We start from the raw sequence: 21297 nt of genomic DNA, 5'->3' as shown, positions 1-21297 counted from the left end.
CTCCCATCAAAGTGACCCCGTCCCCTAGCGGAGTCACCCCGTCCCCTAGCGGAGTCACCCCGTCCCCTAGCGGAGTCACCCCGTCCCCTAGCTCAGTGACCCCTCCCTATAGCAGAGTGACTCCACCCCCTAGCACAGTGACCCCTCCCTATAGCAGAGTGACTCCACCCCCTAGCACAGTGACCCCTCCCTATAGCAGAGTGACTCCACCCCCTAGCACAGTGACCCCTCCCCCTAGCACAGTGACCCCTCCCTATAGCAGAGTGACTCCACCCCCTAGTACAGTGAGCCCTCCCCCTAGCACACTGTCATGCAGAACCACCTCACGCCACCTCGGCCCCCCCTGCAGATCGGTCCACCCCCCTCCAGAGTGACCCCACCCCCTGCCTGCCGCACACAGGGCTGTCCCTCATCAATCCCGTGGCGAGTGGGAGACAGCGAGGAGGTGGGGGAGGGGGGGTGCGGATCAATGACGCCGGCTCAGCCCCCGGGCGTGGGCGGTGATGAATGGGGACGAGGCTCTGGGATAATTAGGCCCAGCCGTGCCCATTAGCCTCCGCTCAATAGCCAGCCCCGCGGTGTCCGTCACCCCTGACACTCTGCACCGGGGCGTTATCTGAGCTGACGGGGGGGTTGATCGGTGACATCACTTCCTGCGGCGCTGCAGGGCGTCACGTTACGATGGCAGCTGACAGAAGTTATCTTTTTAGCCCACCTGGAAAGGGGAAACTGCGGTTTGTCGGATCGGTTTTCCGCTATCTGATTGGTTCTCGCTGGTTCCAGCCGGCTTTAAGTTGTAAATCGATAGTCGAGCCGGCCTGAATCACTGCCTCTAATTGGAGCCACATCTACAGAGGATTGTGATTGGTCAGGAGCAGGAAGTGATTGTTGGTTTATTAGTCAAGCAGGTGTCAGGATTCAGGAGGCCTTGCCTCACACCGTGTGCGGTTGCCTGGACAGGCTCATGGTGGTGCAGGGCGGCTGACAGTGGGCTCTAGGTGTGGGGTAACCGGCTCTCCTCCGTGTCTGTCTCCAGCGGAGAAGTGGCAGGCCGTCTACACCATCCTGGAGGCCTTCGGGAACAGCGGCACGCCCATGAACGGGAACGCCAGCCGCTTCTCCCAGATCGTCTCACTGGACTTTGACCAGACTGGCCAGGTGGCGTCTGCTTCCATTCAGGTACATCATAACTGCAGAGCGTACACACTCTCACACACATACACACACATACATATACACACACGCACACACACATATACACAAACACACACACACACATATACACACACACACACACACACACACATATACACAAACACACACACACATATACACAAACACACACACACACACACACACACACATATACACAAACACACACACACACACACACATATACACACACACACACACACACACACACATATACACCCACATACACAAACACACACTGACTCACACACACAAACACCCGCACTCACACCCGCACTCACGCACACACACATCTATAAGCATATACACACAGACTTGCATACAAAAATAGGTACGTATGCTCATGTTGACACAGATATGCTGATGCACACATGCATATGTGTACATACAAAGCATAAATGTAGAAATTGCAGCAACAACACCTTGAAGCCACAACACCCTCCCCCTTCTCTGGGAACACGCTGATGTTGAATGTTGAATGTATAAATCCAGGCAGAGGGTGAGTCAACATGTCAGTGAGCCTGTTTCAATGATGGGATGTCCTATTACTATTATTGTATATCATATAAAGACTGGCGTTGTGCTCGGGTTTGCTGCAGACGATGCTGCTGGAGAAGCTGCGGGTGACCAGGAGGCCGGAGGGAGAGGCCACCTTCAACGTCTTCTACTACATGATGGCTGGAGCGGACGGCTCCCTCAGGTGAGGCCCGAGCCGACCAGCACAGCTGACGACCCAAACGCACGTCCCGCAGAGCCCAAACACAGGGTGTGGAATCGGAAGTATAACATTAGTGCAAAATGACAACTGCCAAACGCAAACAAGGAATGCTATTAATTGAAAAAAGTTATATTAAAATTAAACAAGGGAGTGAGCTTGACACCTGTTGCTAAAGAGCAGCCGATAAGGAAAGTCCTGCTTTTGATATAAAAAGGGACCAGGACAGAATCTGCTCATTTTTAATCCAGTTAAGATTGCATCGCACTGATAGCTACAGACAATGGAAGTGGCGACTTTGACTTTCGCTTACCATTGGTGTTCATCCACAAGAGTGCGAGCTTTGCCAACATCACTATATGGATTTGCTTCTGATTTGACCTATTGTTGGTTAGCCAATGTGATTGCACTTTTATGACGGTTATCGTTTTGGCGAATGCCATCCAGGTCATTGGTTTATTATGACTCGAAACAAACTGAACTGAAATAGATATTTAATTTCCTAGAACTGCTGAATTTCAACGTCAATTTCAGAATTCCAAAAATGTCAGTTTTCCGAACGACCTTCATTCTGGACGCGTTCGGTTCTCTGAGGTCCGACCGTACTTTAAACACGTGTACATTAATACAGCCGCCGAACTGACGCTGAAAGGCTAGGGGGAGCGGAGAGGGGGCACGGACGGAACGTTCTGTTCTCTCCGTTTCTCACACGCGTGTCCACTTCCTCTCGCCGTGTTCCCGTGCCCACGCTCCGGGCCGTCGGCGGTGAAGCCGGATCGATCGCGGGCCGTTCCCTCGACGGGCTTCACAGCTGGGGGCCGCGGGCGCTCTGCCGCGTCGATGCGGAGGAGGAATGCCGACAAGCTCTGCTCACAGCCCCGTACCCGACTCTGCGATTGACCAATCGGAGAGCGTTCTCTCCCGCGACCGCTGCGTGCTCAAGGCCAGGACGGACGGCTCGGCCGTGCGTTGCTCTCGCATAGTTACGGTTGTCATGGTTACTTAATGCTTCTTTTTTTGTCTGTCCCCTGCAGAACGGAGCTGCACTTCAACCACTTCGCGGAGAACAGTGCTTTCGGAATCATGCCTCAGTCCAAGGTAGCTCCGCAGGGTCTCTGTGTTCAGGCACGCCGCCTTGCTTTTTATGATAATGTTGACATTTAGAGCTCGGCTAAGAACAACAGACTCCCCACGCACCCCCTGGAAATGACTCATTTAGAGCGCCGTGGGTGCAAATGAGTTAAAGGGTTATTACCACTTTACATATGTGCAGGAAATGTGGCTTTCAAGTAATAAGGATTGATATCATAGGGTTAATATGTAGCAAGTGTGTGTTGTTTTTGTGTGTGTGTGTGTCTGCACTTTATTAAGTATTTATTTAGACTTATTTTTTAGACTTATTGGTCTTCTGCTGCTGTAGCCTATCCACTTAAACGTTTGTCACATTGTGTGTTCAGAGATGCTCTTCTGCACACCACTGTTGTAATGCGTGGTTATTTGTGTGACTGTCACCTTCCTGTCAGCTTCGACCAGTCTGGCCATTCTCCTCTGACCTCTCTCATTAACAACGCGTTTCTGCTGGAACTGCTGCTCACTGGATGTTTTTTGCATCATTCTCTGCAAAATCTAGAGACTGTTGTGCGTGAAAATTCCAGGAGATCAGCAGTTAGTTACTGAGATACTCAAACCATCCGGTCTGGTTCCAACAGTCATTTCACGGTCAAAGTCACTTAGATCACAATTCGTCCCTGTTCTGACATTTGATCTGAACAACAGCTGAACCTCTTGACCATGTCTGAATTCTTTTATGCATTTAGTTGCTGCCACATGATTGGCTGATTAAATATTTGCATTAACAAGCTGGTGTACAGGTGTACCTAATAAAGTGCTCATTGAGTGTATATTTGTACCTTTGCCAGGCAGACACTTTTTATCCTGAGAGATTTATTTAGAGCAGGGGTTGAAATGAAAGCCTACAGGAGAGTAGATCTCCAGGAACAGAGTTGAGTCGTTGAGAAGCCCTGATATAGTCAAAGAGAATGATATACAGTTCTGTATAATTATGTATGTACAGTATGTTGTCTATGTAATATGTTTCTGCTGTGACATGCACTGCTATGCATTGTATCCATGACTGGTGAGGTTTTAAGGGGGCATTAATTGTCACAGAGAGACTTAATGAACTCCCCCAGACAACAGTGGCCATCACTCCTGGCCTCATCTCCATGGGAAAGGATGTGCGTGAGAATATGGGTGTGTCACGCACGGTCCCTCTTTGTCACTCAGAAACATAAACGCTCTCTCTCTCTCCCCTTCCCGCCGCTAACCTCACGTCCCAGCCTGAAGACAAACAGAGGGCATCACAGCAGTTCACTAAGCTGCAGGCGGCCATGAAGGTCTTAGGGATCACAGGAGACGAGCAGAGGGCGTTCTGGCTCATCCTGGGGGCCATATACCACTTAGGGGCCGCAGGGGCCACAAAAGGTAAGACCCCACCCCGCCCTCCTGAAATCAGAACCGAAGGCCAGCCCTACTCTGAAATCGCTGTTGCAAGCGACAGTCAGGGTCATGCCCGCATATTTATGTGCGCTTTTACATTTTTAGATGTTTAACACAAGGCTACATGCTTTTGAGCGTATGTTTTTTTAATCGAAGAGAAAAGGACTCCGAAGATGTGTGCACGCACAGACGCTCATTAAGAAAGCAAAGAGAGACAGAAACAATGTTTGCTAACTGCGCACAAAAGAGGAACTTGGATTTGAAAAGCTGTGTAATTTGCGAGTGTGGTTGTGGAGTCAATGCTCTTGGCTCGGTTGAGCCTCTTGTAATGAAAATGGTTGTTTCTGCAGCTGGAATGTTTGCTCACCCTCTCTGATATTGCCTTCCTCCGCAGTTTCAGTCGTAGATGGATTTGGTAATGAACATTTTGATCACTCAGCCTTCGACTACTCAATCTCCTGAGTCTCTGTCTGCCTGTTTGTCTGTCTGTGTGTCCTCCCACACTACAGGGCCCTGGACTGTAACTGTTCTGTGGTCCTGACACACAAGCACAGGCGAATACACAAGCTCACACACAGACCCACGCAAGTGGACACAAGTGCACACAACTCCCCCCACACACACACAGACACACAGTCATAAACATGCTCCCCCACACACACACCTCACACACAGTCATAAACATGCTCCCCCACACACACACACCTCACACACAGTCATAAACATGATCCCCACACACGCTCACACACACACACACACACACACACACACACACACACACACACTCACTCATAAACACACTCACACACGTATACACACACACACTGATGTACATACACACACACACGCTTCCCCACAAACACACACACAAACACACACACATACACACACACACTCACACACAGACACACATACGTTTGTCCTGTCACACTGGACAGACCTCTCCCTCACTGTTCCCCTTTCTCCCTTCATTCTCTGAAATCCAGGAAGCGAGAATTTTGCCCCAAGCACAGACATCATCAAGTCCTCTACATTCTCAACCGTATACATTTGTGCAAAGCCATCCAAGTGATTGTAATAGGGTTCATACACACCCGGATGATTTTTAACAGACTGTCGGGGGGTAAAACGCTTTGAGGATTTTATCCGCTTTGTTAACTGAATCAACTTTTGCCTGCTTTTCCACATCAGCGTGCATTCTCTTGAGCGGTGACAATAATTAAGCAGAAGACCAGAATGCGCTTTTCAGCAGAGCCGGAACCAAAGTGTGTGGTGAAAATGTCATTTCAAGGCTTAACCTGAATCGCATCTGTATTTCATAGAACATTAAAATTAGTGTTAGCTTTGTATTTAATCAACAGTAAATTTCACAGGTAATTACCAACGCGTTTAAGACCCGAAGCTAGCAAAGGAAGCTCTCGTGTTGGAAAAACGGGAGGCTCCTGAACAATAGGAGCACTTCGGGTGGATCCGCCAGCAGAGGGCAGTGTTGACATTTCTCTCCCGGTAGCGATTAAAAGACAGGCGAAGTGACGGGGAAATAATGATTGTTTACTGTCGACGGTTCAGTGGCCTGTCCGGCTCCAGGTAAACAGGCCGAGCTGATGTAAAATGGAGGGGAGGGTGTTCAGGGGAAGCGCTCGTTCTGCGTTGCGTGTCATGCTGGAGCTCCGACTCCGTGCGAAATGAAGGGGATGAAAGATGACGCTAATGTCTCACCGCATCAGTTCCAGCCGCTCAAAGCAGGGTCCTCTCGCTTCTGTCTGTCCGCCTCTCTTTTGCGTGTGCGAAGCATGTCTCCCCACTTAGACGAGTGAACGCCTCTCTGCACTCTGTCCGGCTGTCTGAGCCGTCTCTCTGTGGGGGGGTAGGGCGGGGGGGGGGAGGGGGTAGGGTAATTGACAGAAATGAGGAGAGCATCGGCGTGTTTCCATTGTGTTCCTAACCAACCATTTTTTTTCCCCCCTTGTGCGTTGCATGCTATTCCAATTGCAATGCCGCGACAGACGAAGGTAAAAAAAAGAAGAGAAAAATTGACTTTGTGGTGTTTTTTTGTCGTTTTCTCAATGCTATTATCACTACTTCCACACATATTGTCATTTGCATTTTAATAGTTTTTTTTTGTTGTTGTTGTTGTTGTTGTTGTTGGTGTTCTGTTGTCTTTGCTTTCATCACCTTGAGAAATGCTGTTCTTTTCCTACCCCCCCAATGGCTTCGTAGCATACCGCCTGCGGTATGGAGTCCAACTCGGCTACCTGTCTGGCCGTTTGATGACTCCCGCTCTGTTTGCTTTAATATCTCTGCTGTTCCTCTTCCGTCCCCTGACTGAACACAAAACTTGTTAATATTGAAGTACCTTTCATCACTGCCTCTGTAGGCCAGAATGTTTCCAGGTTTATTTTTTAACCAAACTTCAGGCTCCATTTGAACAAAGGGACTGCGGAACATGCATTTTGTTCGCCTGCATTGTGAGTCTCCAAAATTCAGAATGTTCCGGGACTTGCCTTTGATGTGGGCATATACTGAAGCGGCACAGATGATGCCCTTTCCATGTTACTCTTCATACTTAAAAAAAATAAATAAATATATATATATCCTTTATTTACACAAATGGCGTCAGTCTCCAAAATTCTGAATGTTCCGGAACTTTCCTTTGATGCGGGCATATGCTAAAGTGCATATGCTTACTCTTCATACTTAAAAAAATAAAAAAATAAATAAAAATGTTTACCCTTTATTTATGCAGGTAGTCTCATTGAGATAAAGATCTCTTTTGCAAGAGGGACCTGTGAACAAATGAAATGCATACATAAAAAATATAAAAGTACAATTCAAGCATGCATTAAGATTCAGGAGTCAAACATACAAAGATGTATCCAAGCCTCTAAGGTAATTATTGAAAGCAAGTACTTGTACATTAAGAAAATCCATGTATAATACTTGAACATTTTTTAAGGGGACATCATGTCCTCCATCATGTCTTTTGATACAGGAGGTTTTTCTGTATCAATGGCCCTGAGAGTACACATAATGGCTCTTAAAGTGTAGTACAAGCTTATTAGACCGCCTACATGAGAGTCTCTCCATTTTAAACCATTTACCATGGAACATTGGGCCCATTATCACCAGTATGTCTTATTAGAGTGTATTCTACGCTGTATGAACCCCAGAGCCAGCAGCCTTGCGTCAGTCAGACCGACGAAAAGCCCACACCTGCCGTCAGTGACTGCACTAGCAAGGCTGGCTGTGTACTGGTTGTTCCTCTCGATGCATGCTGGGAAGCGGGCGTTGCAGAAGCACTGACATGGGTTGTGTGTTCTCCGCAGCCGGCCGGAAGCAGTTCGCCCGTCACGAGTGGGCGCAGAAGGCAGCCTACCTGCTGGGCTGCTCGCTGGAAGAGCTCTCCTCCTCCATCTTCAAGCACCAGCCCAAGGGGGGCCTCCAGAAGTCCACCTCCTTCCGCCAGGGGCCCGACGACACGGGGTCCGGGGACGGCTCAGGTAGGAGAGCCGCCACTCCGAGGGCCAATCTGATCAGTTGCAGCCCTGACCTGTTAACCTTCATATTCTGTCTGACCTCGTTCAGTGTTTCACGTCCCTTAAAAACCAGCTAACCTTTTTTTAATCTTGATCCTGTATGATTTTTCACATTTTATCATTTGGTGTGATTAAACGGTAAAGATTAAATAAACATAATGCTATGTTTTCAGAAGTCCTCTACTTTGCATACAAAGGTGTTGTGTGGGGGTAGCTTTACCGTTTAGCTGCAGAAAATGTACCCAAACATAATGGACCCCAAACATAAAAGTAGTCATAAAATCTGAACATAATGTGAGGGTTAAACAGAAATCCATTGTGCTCTTATTTCAACCCTTTAGGTTAAAAAACAGGTGTGTCGATCAATGTAATTCAGTGACTACCTCCGTCAGACTTGCACAAAAAAGGTTTCAGGCTGTACGCCAGAATGTTTGAATCCGTAGCTTGAAAAACATTCAGTTGTCATGGTTTCGTGAGTGTAGTTACAGCTGTATTGTTTTCTGATATCCTTTTTCACATTCTGTGTACAGAAAAATCAAGGAATATTCACAGGGAAACAGATTAATAGCATGTCCAATTGCCTGTCAGGAGCAACAAAGTGTCTGTCTGGATTCACAAAACTGGCCCTCTGGCAGATAACGTGAATGAAATGGCATAAATGCTCGGTGTGCTGAATTTCACAAGTTAGCCGTGATGTTTTTTTTGGGACGTTCGTGCGAGACTGCAAAAATTGTGAGGAGGGAATGCGGATTAAACGCACAGAGTAACCTTGTGCGATTTATCAGAGCTAGCCACAATTGCGGTAAAGTTAATCGTGCGTTTTTCCTCCCCGCCCGGGGTAAAAGTAGGAGCTGTAGTCTTGTCGCAGGTCTGGGTTGTGAACGGAGTGCGGAGGCCCAAGCTTTGCATTTCCTCCGTGCGCTCAGTAAGGCATTTTTAATGGAGTGTGTGATGGGATTTTTTATGTGCGGCCTTTGTCCTGCGCTGTCTCGTCTCTCTCAGGCTCCAAGTTCTCGGCCCTGGAGTGTCTGGAGGCCATTGCGGCCAGCCTGTACTCCGAGGTCTTCACGCTGCTCATCTCCCTCATCAATCGGTAAGGCCGCCCGGTCCCCCCGCGGCCCCAACCAGACAGCCCGCTTCGTTCCCGCCACGGACGCTCCCAAATGGAGTCGTCCTACCCGAGATCGGGCCGGTCTTCCCTTCTCCCTGGCCGAATCGGGATTGTTTTGCGTGCTTTGTTTGTAGCGCTCTGTTGGCAATGTCACATCCCCGTTCCCCTAAGAAAACACTTGTTGAATGTGTGCGGCGTCTGAGGGCTTTTGTTGTCTCCGTTCTTTTTCCTCTCTTTGTGGTTCTGTACATTTTTGCTGTGCGCCTCTGTGTGACTCTGCGGGCTGTGACTATCTGTGACTGCCTGTCTCTGAGTGGGTGTCTGTGACTGCCTATCTCTGATTGGCTGTCTGTGACTGCCTATCTCTGATTGGCTGTCTGTGACTGTCTGTCTCTGAGTGGGTGTCTGTGACTGCCTATCTCTGATTGGCTGTCTGTGACTGCCTGTCTCTGATTGGCTGTCTGTGACTGCCTGTCTCTGATTGGCTGTCTGTGACTGCCTGTCTCTGATTGGCTGTCTGTGACTGCCTGTCTCTGATTGGCTGTCTGTGACTGCCTGTCTCTGAGTGGGTGTCTGTGACTGCCTATCTCTGATTGGCTGTCTGTGACTGCCTGTCTCTGAGTGGGTGTCTGTGACTGCCTATCTCTGATTGGCTGTCTGTGACTGCCTGTCTCTGATTGGCTGTCTGTGACTGCCTGTCTCTGATTGGCTGTCTGTGACTGCCTGTCTCTGATTGGCTGTCTGTGACTGCCTGTCTCTGATTGGCTGTGTGTGACTGCCTGTCTCTGATTGGCTGTGTGTGACTGCCAGTCTCTGATTGGCTGTGTGTGACTGCCAGTCTCTGATTGGCTGTGTGTGACTGCCAGTCTCTGATTGGCTGTCTGTGACTGCCTGTCTCTGATTGGGCGTCTGTGCCTGAGATATGTTTTCTGTGACTGTTGTCTTTGATTGGCTGTCTGTGCCTGAAGTGTGTTTGTCTGTGACTGCGGTCTGTGATTGGCTGTCTGTGCCTGAGCTGTGTTTGTCTGTGTCTCTGTCTGACTGCACGTGTCTCTGTCCCAGCGCTCTGAAGTCCAGCCAGCACTCGCTGTGCTCCCTGCTCATCGTGGACACTCCGGGGTTCCAGAACCCGCGGCTGGCCAAGCGGGACCGGGGCGCCACCTTTGAGGAGCTCTGCCACAACTACGCCCAGGAGCGGCTGCAGACCCTGTTCCACGAGCGCACCTTCGTCCAGGAGCTGGAGCGCTACAAGGAGGTACACACACACACACACACACACACACACACACACACACACACACAGACATGGACGCAAGCATGCACGTACACAGATACCCTCTCACTCACCCACACACACACAACCCCACACAAAAACACACACACACACGTGCGCGCACACACTCACGGCGCGTACACACACACACACACACAGGCACGCAAGCATGCACATACACAGAAACACTCTCTCTCACACACGCACACGGGGGGGGGCTCATGTCCCAGCATTGGCTGCCAGGTTGAACAGAATGGCGGATGACAGAAAGACCACACAGCACACTGCCTCAGGGCCTTATTCAGACGGACTTCTGAACACACAGGCAAATCCCAGAGGTTTCCTTGTGCCTCATTTCGGGATGGGGGGTGCTTTCCCTCCTCACTGGGGTACTCCTGTCAGGCACGTACACTTCCTCCCATCAGAACCAACCTTACCGCTGGGCATTAGCAGTACTTGCTGGCAGCTCACTTGAGCCAAGATGGCTCCTTTTCCTTCCCTCCCGTCTCCCAACACACAAAATGGCGCGGGCGGCAGATTCACCACTCGCCCAGCTGAGGTGCACTGCTGGAGTCCCTCTGTGCCAGAGCACTGCTGATGGCTCCTGTCTCCTGGGCTGGAGCAGTAATGAAGAACCTGCCGGTGGCGGCTGCAACAGCGGCTGTTTTTCTGGGAGACCGCTCCGTCTCTGGGCGGGGTTTTAATGCAGCACGGGCCTGCTGGCTGAATGCACACAGCAGCCTGGTTCTCTGCTTCAGTCAGGCCACCTGCTTCAGACACTGCCCCTCCCCAGCTTCAGGTCTCACAGTCCGACAGGCCCCCTCCCTCCCCGAGAGACCGCTGTGGTCATGTCCTGTGCAACGGAGCACAGTTTTGGGGGTGCGGGAAGGGCAGGGAGTAGAGGGTTCACATCTGTATACATAAGGCTCATCATTTTTTTACTTAAATCTGGGAATTTTTCAGGTTTTATTTTCCATTTTAAAAACGGGTGAAAATCGGATTAAAAATATGACATTAAAAAAAAAAATTAAAAAAAAAACGGGTGAAAACCGGATTATAATAATGCAGGAAATCGGTTAAAACTGACAATGATGAGCCTTGTGTATACAGCAGCCCAGTCAGCTAATGCCATCCACCGGCCCAGCATGCATTGCATCACACTGCACTCATTTAGCAGCTGTTCTTATCCAGAACGAGTTAGAATAGATAAGAGAGAACAAGTGCTTCCACCTGGGTGTGCATCACTCAAGGGGGCACACAACTGAAGAAGGCCTTGATTGCATGCACACACACACACGCACGCACACACACGTACACGCACGTGCACACTAACACACATACACACATACGCACAAACACACGAGCATACAGACACGCAGACGCACATGCACACGCAAACACTCACACAAACACTCACAAACACACACACACACTGTCCTTCAGGAGCAGTCGAGCATTACTAACTGGACACACACTCCTTGCAGCTTGTTTTCCCTCTATTCTGTGGAGGACATCGCTTTGTAACACGTCTTGGTGGTGATTAGCCTGCTGTTTCGAATTTCAGTCAGCTCTGATAACCAAAGTAACTGTGTCTCTAAACACAATCACACTCATTGTCTACATGTATTTGTTCTAACATAATGAAAGGCAAGTTATACGTATGTACAGTATGTGTTTAATTCTTTGTCTTTTCTTGTGATTATTGAAAATGAAATGTTTTCTGATTTGACATGGAAAATGTACTCGGTAACTGTTCACACACACATCAAAAAAATTCAAACTGAATTTTCCCTTAAAGATCCAAATTCTTTTAGGAATGGTCCACTAGTTTTCATCCTGGAACATTTGGGAAAAGTGCTAAATTAAAATTGTTGCTGAATTTAATGCCTGAATTTAATACAAAATCAGTGCTTCTTGCTAACTTGTGAGCTTGGTGTTATTTACTATTGAGCCTAGCAATGTCAGATTGCTGAATTTGCTAGGTAAAAAAACTGGCTCACCTGCTAGCTTGTACATTAATTGTTCACAGGAGTAACAATAAAAGCAACAATAAAATTATTTTTTATTGAATATTAGTGGTGCGTGAAGTTGATTAATCACTTACATACAGCTTACATATTGGAGCCATAACTTTACAATCATGTTGTAATCACTTTACTAATCAACCCTCTGTCCCCTTTAGGAAAACATAGAGCTTGCTTTAGATGATGTAGAGCCAAGCTCATCACTGTCTGTAGCTGCTGTAGACCAAGCATCAAGTCAAGCCCTGGTAAGACTTCTGACTTCACATTCCCCTTTGTCTTTCACACCGATCAGTCCAACCTGCCAGCTCTGGCCACTGCACTAAGGAAGAAGGCTGCTGTCTGCAGTTATGGTCGCTTTTGTTTGAGCTGCAGCTCTGAGTTGTAGTCACTTTAGTTGGAGCTGCAGCTCTGGGTTGTAGTTGCTTTAGTTTGAGCTGCAGCTCTGGGTTGTTAGCATTGGCTGTAGGAAAATATGGACCAAGTTCCTGTTACGTCCCCCACTTGCTATCCATGGGCTTGTGAAAAGCACTTTGAAGCCTGGGAAGTCATGTTTACCGGCACCGCCATGTTGTACATTTTGGAGCCATAGACTGCACAGCAGGGTTGCTGATGCACCTCCTCCAATAAGCGTGTCAGAGTGATGTCTGTCCCTGATTGGTCGACAAAGTATTACTGTATTGTCCGAATAACACATAACTTCAAGAAAATTGGCAAATGGGGAGGCATTAGATGAAGAAAAAACACTGATTCATTTTCTTATGGGGAAAAAAATGATTGACTTTGTATTTTGACCACAATTATACCATTGACTTTACATTGAAGAGTAAACTTCTGGGTTGTAGTCACTTTAGATTGAGCTACAACCCTGGCTCTCCACTGGATTAGCCTTTAGCCTCCGTTCTCCCAGATTCCTCCCTGGTGGTGCGTACGGCAGTGTAAGGGCCGTATTGGACATGATGACGGGGTGGGAGGAGTTCAGTGAACAGGGGCCTCTGTCTCATCGCCCGTGGCGATTCCTTCGAATGATTGGGGCCCCAATGTTCTGCCTGATTGCCTGATTGCATTTAGGGTGGCTGGCTGGCGCCCATTTCGAAAGACGACGACAATTACGATTTGTAATTCCGAATTGGGGGAGAATAGCAAATTGCTGTTAAAGAATCTATTGAATGAGCGCAATGCTACCAGTCTCAGGCATTGCTGAGTATTGAGCTGTTTAAACATTCACAGTGCGGTCCCATCGTTGTTGTTAGCGGAGCGTTTAAGCAGTTTGGCGGTTATTACTTGTCCTATCTCATCACATTTTTTTTTCATTTTTTTTTTTAGCAATCGCTGAGTGTTTTATTTCATTTTTTTTACGGCGGACGCGTTTTTTTTCCTAATTATAGTTACCTCAAAGTCGTTTATTACTGTCATGTTTGATCTGTTCTTTCTCTGAGCTGACTGAGCCTCTATTGTGCGGGTCTGTCACCCAGAACAAAGGCGTCCGACACGAGCTACATCGATTTTTTCTCAAAGATTATTTTACTCATCGGTTTATCAGCGCGACAAATTGGGATGAGAAGCACGCAGTGTAAAAAGCCTGCACGATGTATAGAATTCAAAGATGCCGAGGGTGGGCTTCACTCAATACTTGTAAACGCCTCTGAACGGCGAGATTTCAGGCATGCTGGTCGCAGGAAGTGACACGTGAGATTGAACCCTTTGGGTTGGGCGGCTCTGCTGTTTCACGGTTGGTAGGACACCTCCAAGCCTAATCAGGGATAAAACAAGAAGATGGATAAATAAGTCAAATAGGTAACACTCTCCAGAAACAATTATATAAGAATTTGTTATTTAGCTGATGCTTTTATGCAAAGTGACTTACAGTTGATTAGACTACGCAGGGGACAATCCCCTCTGGAGCAATGTGGGGTTAAGGGCCTTGCTGAAGGTCCCAACAGCAGTGCGGATCAACCTTCATGGTCTTAGTCATGTACCTTAGCCACTAGGCTACAGGCTGCACTCGAAGCCCTCCCCTATACACCCCCTCTCACATTCAAAGAGTCCAGTCTGTTCAGCCTTCTTCCCATTGCGGCAGTGGTCTTAGGGCAGGTTGCAGGAGCGTGCGCCGTTGAGCCGTGTGTGCGGGTAGCATGGCCCTGGCTCTGGAAGTGTAGCCTACATGGCCTTCCTCCATCACAGCAGCACCACCGCAGTGGCCAGAGACCATCGCCAGTACAGCCGTTACAGTTAACCTCCTTCTCATTAGAGCACGTTGTTTGTGTCCGCCGTCCTGAGACTAGATATTACTACAGCAGTATCTGGCACTGGGCCAGAGAGGAGCAATCAGACCGCACGCGCTTTATGAAAATAGCACGAGAGGTTACGCGCGGCGCTAGAAAAAAATAGAAAGTCTCAGTCTCCGGAGGGGCGTCCGACATTAGCACATGTACGGATGCCTTTTATCATGTTATTATCTCCTCCTGTTATGGTTTTCGTGCCGGCCCCCCTTTCCCTGCGAGCCCTTAATTGGCTCTCCCAGCATAAGAGCTGAATAATACCAAAAGATAAGACAACCAAAAAACAAATTTGTGGCTTCCGTCCCTGCCATTAATTACTTAAGTGGACTGCCTGGAGTGCCCGTGTTCATGAATCCCTGACCGCTTTGAATGTTTTATTCTTACATTAGCCTTAATTAGAGTGCCAGGGTAATAGCTCTGTTTGGCTTTGGCTTTTTAGGTTCAGATACTAAATAACTGCCTTGATGAAATAAGTCTTGTTTTGTTACACGGAGGTTATTTTTTTTAAAGGCCCAAGCTTTAAACAGGAGAGTTTAGGCTTTGCAGTACTGTTTACAGAACAGCCAAGGGCCGGGTGCTTGTTATGGCAACAGGTGCGTGTCAAATACATATTCTGTGAGGCTGCCTATTAGAGAATATGGTCTGTGTGTGCAGCAGACCTGGGCCAACTACATATTTGTTTTGTATACAAATACTTTTCTGCACTTTACTGAGCTTATCTGGTGTACTGGAATGCCTGGACTATGATATTCTCAGAAAGTGCGAACCCCACCTTCTGGTCCTCTTGGACAGCTCAATTGCAGCAGGCAAGATCAGTAGAGCACAGAAACATATCCATCTTTGACCCAAGTCTTGGGGAGGAAGAGGCCTGTTTATGGCTGGAGGTTTTGAAGTGTTGCGTACTTGGGAAATAAAACTCTGAAGAAGAGAAATATGGCGATATTGGAAGCGGAGTTAGCTGCGTTTGGATTTGGAGCGTGCGCGGGCGTGCGTAGGCCGGCCAGCGTCTCTCTGTGAGGTGAGTCAGCGTGCGTGGGCTGTCCGAAGGCCGGACGCGGTGCGTGAGCCTCTCGTTTTCTGCGACGCTTCGCCTCCCTGTTCTCCGCGTCTCCGGAGCTGCAGTGGAACGGTGCGTTTCTGCATGGATATGTGGGTAGGTCGTGTCTGCTCTTGTTGTCCTACTGATAGGGAGGTCTCACCTGTGTTTGTTTGTGTGTTTGTGTGTGTGCGTGTTTGTGTGTGTGTGTGCGCGTGTTTGTGTGTGTGTGTGTGCGCGTGTTTGTGTGTGTGTGCGTGTATGCGTGTGTGTATGCGTGCGTGTGTGCGTGTATGCGTGCGTGTGTGCGTGTGTGCGTGTGTGCGTGTGTGTCTCAGGTGAGGACCATGGCTCGGACAGACGAGGCGCGGGGGCTGCTCTGGCTGATGGAGGAGGAGGCCCTGCAGCCTGGGGGCTCGGAGGACAGTCTTCTGGAGCGGCTCTTCAGCTACTACGGCCCGGCTGAGGGGGAGAGCAAAGGTGAACATTAAATAACTATTAATATTATCTTATTTAGCCTACGGTTTTATCCAAAGCGACTTACAGCCAATTTGACTAAGCGTGCACCAAGGTCAAAGGGCGTCACTACGGCTTCGGTTTCCACACCCCAAAACACCCCGCAGCAGAGCTGTCGTGGTGGTGACCGTGTCACTTCCTGTCCTCCATCCCAGGCCACACCTTACTGCTGAAGAGTGAGCGGCCGCATCACTTCCTGCTCGGGCACAGCCACGGGACGGACTGGGTGGAGTACGACGCACGGGGCTGGCTGAACCACGCCAAGCAGAACCCCGCCTCCCTCAACGCCGCCAGCCTATTGCAGGACTCACAGAAGTAAGGCCTCTCTCACCCTGCTTTACAATCTGTCCTGCTCAGTTTCTGTCTCTCACTGTTGCCATTGCTTTTCCACCCCAATCTTAAATTCCCAAATCAAATTTCTCGCCCTATCCCGGCGTTCAACGTCTTCCAGTTCCTCCTCCAAAGCACATGCTGAAGCTGCTGCTTCTATTCCCTCTGCTCGGGATGCGCAATATATTAAATCAGAGTTTTTTAAGGGGTAATAAGAATTAAGATTAAGAGTCCGAAGAGGCCGTAAAGCTGCTGACTTTGTGCCAAACGGCTGATATTTACGAGCGGGTGAAGGTGGGTTTTCGCTCCGGTGGCCTTTGAAAGAACCTCTCGTCCCGCCTCTCTCTCCCGCAGGAAGAACATCAGTGGCCTGTTCGCAGGACGCACGGGCGGAGCCACCGTCCTATCAGGCTCCATCGCGGGCCTGGAGGGCGTATCCCAGCTGGCCCTGCGTCGGGCCACCAGCATGAGGAAGACCTTCACCACGGGCGTGGCCGCCGTCAAGAAGAAGTCCCTCTGCATCCAGATCAAGCTGCAAGTGGTGAGTGTGGTGGGAGGGGCTGTCTGTGACCATGTGACCTCTACCAACCTCAGGGCTTCCTGAAGTGGGACTGTTCTTACTCTGCATTGGCCTTGCTTTGACTCTTATTACAGAGTTTTTAACTGTGGCTGGTTAATGTGACCGGAACTGAAATATCCAAATTTTGAATTGAATTGTGGCCTTGTAGCTTCCATTTTTAACCAGATGGGGGCAGGTTTGAATTCCGTCACAGGTGTTTGAATGGGTAGTTTGATAGATCACTGCATTTGTATAGCACATTTCTCACTCAAACTGCTTTACAGTGGTGAGAGGGGAAACCGCCATGCGTAGCACCCAGCTGGGTGAGGCACGGCAGCCATTATAATAACCTGAATAACCTGAGTGCAATTCTCAGAAACTGTTTTGCAAATATCCATTATGAAATGTGAGCTGTGTCAATGGGCCTGGATTAGGCCTTTTGTTTCTAGGAAACAATATCAAAAAAATACAATATTATATCATAAAATGGTTGCTGAAGGACAGCCCTAAATTGAGTGGCGCTGTGGTTGTCTGACAGGACGCTCTACTCGACACGGTGCGGAGGTCCAGGGTGCACTTCGTGCACTGCCTGCTGCCCAAGGCGGATGCCCTGAGTGGGGACGCGAGGCTCCCAGGGGGCCCCTCTCCCCGGGGCGGGGAGGGCGAGCCGTACGGGGAGAACCTGGACTCGGGGCTGATGCAGCTGGACGTGGCCCTGCTGCGGGCCCAGCTCCGAGGCTCCAAGCTCCTGGACGCCCTGAGGATCTACAGGCAAGGTAGGCCCAGCCTGAAGACCGGCCAGGGACGCTACACCCACATCACTGTGTGTTTCAGCTCCTTTCTGACCGAGTAACAAGACACGAGTGTACACTCGAGGTGTGCTAGACCAGGCTCAACGCAGTCTAGATGCTCTCTACACCAGGGGTGGCCAACCCTGGACCTGGACTTTTGGACTGGCATGGTCTTTTACGTTTTTACTTTCCACTGAAAATCAGAAACCAAATTATGGTCAAATAACTCGGTGCGATGAGCTAAATGTGTTTTTTGGAATGTTAAAAAGTTTAAAAAGTTGTAATTGCAAATTAAAGGCTGAGGTGAATCAGTAGGCCCGCAATTGGTGAAAGAATAACCACTAAAACTAATCATCTGGAAGAAATCAAGAATTTAAGGACAAAGCAAATGATAACCATTAATGTTAATATATTTAAGGAAAAAGAATAAAGGACACATGTTGAACAACCTAATTAGGAACCTATTGCTTTGCCTCAGTCTTTAATTTTAATTAAAAAAAAAAAAAAAGTATATAGCTTTACTTAATTGTTTGCAATATAGCATAATATGAATATGGGAATTTATTCTTCATTGCATGCATTGCTATTTCAGACATACTGTGGCTCAAGAGGTCAAATACCCCCTCTAAAAATGAAAGCCACCAAAATTAGAAAAATTTACAGCTAGTTAGAATTCTAGGATTGCATTTGTGGTTGGAACAAAAACAGAGCATACCCCAGGACTGAACTTGAGAGCTACTGTTTCTGAACTTTCAATTACCAGGAGTTATATTCCTTCAGTATTAGAACATTCAGTTCAGAATCGAATCACTTATTTCAAATTGTACATCATACAAGGGTTAAGAGCGAACACCAGCAGACCCCACCATGCTCACCAGCACCAGAATTAGCCTCTCCCGGTCAACACAGAAGACAAATACAGAAAACAATAGAGAAGGCTGTTCATGTCATCAGATGTCCTTGCGCTCATATATTCTGTCATCATTTTGCGAGAGAGCTATTAGTGTTCATTTTGTAGCGTAATGAAGTGAAACCAGGGGACCAAGGGCATTGTTATGAAATCGTTCATCAGTCAAGCCAGTCAAACCAGTCTGTCAAACCAATCAATCTTCATTTGATCTGATGTAATTCTCTTGCGGTGGAAATTATTGCTGCTCTTTACAGAGCACAGTTAATGTTCACAGTTCAGATCACTGTGGACAAAACGTGAAGGAACACAAATAACTTTAACAGAGGCGGCAGTAAAAATGACCTGGAGTGATAATAATGGAGGCAATGGAATTTGAGCAATCTGATTTGAGACCAAGCAATATCTTTATGGAACTCCACACAGTTATTATACGAACAAATTTCTCTGGAGAGGATATAAATCCACAAAAAGTCCCCTTTGTAAACGATAGCATGGCAAAAGTGCTGAGAATTCCTCTCTCGGTCCCCTGGCGGCAATCGACGATATGTTTTGAGTGGATATCTGCGCGTTACTTTGCATAATGGAACTGGGCTAAGTCGAGATAGGATGAAATTGCGGCAGGTAGCGTAGTTATTTCAGGCTGGATAAGGTTCCAGTGCAGCTCAGGACTCTTGTGCCCATCGGGGAAGTCCTCGCCTGGATATGGGGTAAAATAGATGTTGAAGTGAGAGTGGGATCCTGAGGGGGCCGCGAGTGGGCTGAAGGGGCTGGGGAAGAGGGATGAGAGTGAGAGATAGAGACGAGAGAGAGACTTTTTTACGCCGAACAAACGCGCATCAACTGTTAAAACCCTTCACTTATCCAACATGTAAAATTTAATTTAATTTAATTTAATTTAATTTCCTAATTATTATCAAAAGATATCAATTACCAAATAAATTGCCACATTTGTGGTTCAGCGGAGCAACCTTATGTCAACATAAAAATCTACGTCTAAATCTAAAGACTAGGGTCAACTACATTAAACAGGCAAGTAACAGACAAAAACAACTACCAGTTATAAAGGAAAACAATAAAAGAAAGTGCCAAACCCCAGCGTGTGTCTCCAAAAAGTCCCACAAAACTGAAAGGAAAGTCCAAAGACCCAAAGTTCGCTGAATCTTCCTGAAATCACTGATGAAGATGTAGATATTGCCAGAGCAGCTTTAAGACCGAATCCTCTGTTAATACCAACAGCAGATATCAACCTCTGTGCATACCAACAGCAGATATTTATGGGATGTTCCCAAAATGTCCACTCTCTGGACTCCCTGAATGTGTCGATCTTAATAAGCCATCCAAGTGAATGAAGGCCCAAATTTTATGTGCTTCAAACAAACGTAGGGCAGAACCTTGCCCTCAGAGGGGCACGGCTAGAAGCTGGAAACTGTGAGAGGCAGAACTGACTTAGCTGAAATGGGAAGCTACTCATTAAAGTTCCCTTATGTTCTTAGAAGCAGGACTGAGCAGTATGATATTGTCATCAAAAGATTCATGATTTTAGTATCTTTCTAAGGAGACAAAACAGGTACTCAAGCTCAGTTATTGTATACCTCTAAATAAAGCATTTCCTCCTGCTTCTAACAATAGAGGTGATACTTGCAGACACATAATAATAATGCAGTCACTTGCAACCTGCACCTTCAAGAAACACGTGTCCCATGTAACAAAACCAAATTGCATGCAATGGTTTCCGCTCAAAGCTAGAATTGCTTCTAAAAATGCAGGATGCATAAGGATTCCACAGTCAAGGGGGGGCGGATGGTGTGTGCTGTTCTTCTTGTATAGAAATGAAGTTGGGGTGGCCTATAGCCTAGTGGCTAAGGTGCTTGACAGAGACCTAGAAGGTGGGTGGTTCAAGCCCCAGTGTAGCCACAATAAGATCAGTGCAGCTTTTGGGCACTTGTACAAGGCCCTTATCCCCACATTGCTCCATGGAGGATTGGCCCCTACTTTGTCTAATTAACTGTTAGTCACTTTTGATAAAAGCCTCAGCTAAATAACTGAGCGTCCACTCAGTAATCTCGACTACACTAGGTGGGACAAGCATCCTATAGAGGCCTTGCATGTAAAATGGTATTAAACATCTAAAGAAAAACACCCACCAATAGTCGCAGTACAGAATAGATAATAAACATTTAAAATGAGCTCTTACATTTTGGATTCCCCATGACACTGCAATTTCAAGATCTGAACCCTAAAAAGAGTCCTCTCAGCTGGTCATGAGACTCTCAAACCAACTAATAGCAAACTAACAATGAACTCTCAGACTGGCAGTGCTTGACAATCACAATACAAAAACAAGTTTAGGCTGATTGATATTTGGCCCTAAATCTGGAATATAATTGGCAGAGTATCTCCTCGCTGTCAAATACAAAGTAGAGACAGATCCTTAATGGCTTAATGACCACACCTTAACAATTGAAAAAGCTAGACACAAAAAAACATGGAATGCATGTGTTCTCTG

At 47.6% G+C, this 21297-nt stretch overlaps 1 protein-coding gene across 14 annotated transcripts in view; it reads left to right on the top strand.

The window, feature by feature from the left end:
* LOC133133138 (unconventional myosin-XVIIIa-like) overlaps positions 1 to 21297 on the top strand; it is a 131712-nt gene that overhangs the window by 54841 nt on the left and 55574 nt on the right. For all 14 annotated transcript variants that reach the window (XM_061249177.1, XM_061249173.1, XM_061249171.1 and 11 more), the window contains 12 exons: positions 1037 to 1179; positions 1812 to 1912; positions 2962 to 3025; positions 4267 to 4411; positions 7753 to 7926; positions 8965 to 9055; positions 10136 to 10328; positions 12529 to 12615; positions 16024 to 16165; positions 16357 to 16516; positions 16886 to 17072; positions 17629 to 17866. In XM_061249177.1, coding sequence (XP_061105161.1) covers positions 1037 to 1179; positions 1812 to 1912; positions 2962 to 3025; positions 4267 to 4411; positions 7753 to 7926; positions 8965 to 9055; positions 10136 to 10328; positions 12529 to 12615; positions 16024 to 16165; positions 16357 to 16516; positions 16886 to 17072; positions 17629 to 17866 — 1725 coding nt within the window. The remainder of the gene's footprint in view (positions 1 to 1036; positions 1180 to 1811; positions 1913 to 2961; positions 3026 to 4266; positions 4412 to 7752; positions 7927 to 8964; positions 9056 to 10135; positions 10329 to 12528; positions 12616 to 16023; positions 16166 to 16356; positions 16517 to 16885; positions 17073 to 17628; positions 17867 to 21297) is intronic.

This window comes from Conger conger, chromosome 7 (assembly GCF_963514075.1).
Source record: "Conger conger chromosome 7, fConCon1.1, whole genome shotgun sequence".
Lineage (NCBI taxonomy): Eukaryota > Metazoa > Chordata > Actinopteri > Anguilliformes > Congridae > Conger > Conger conger.
The sequence above is the reverse complement of the archived record's forward strand: the minus strand, read 5'-3'. Positions and strand labels throughout refer to the sequence as shown.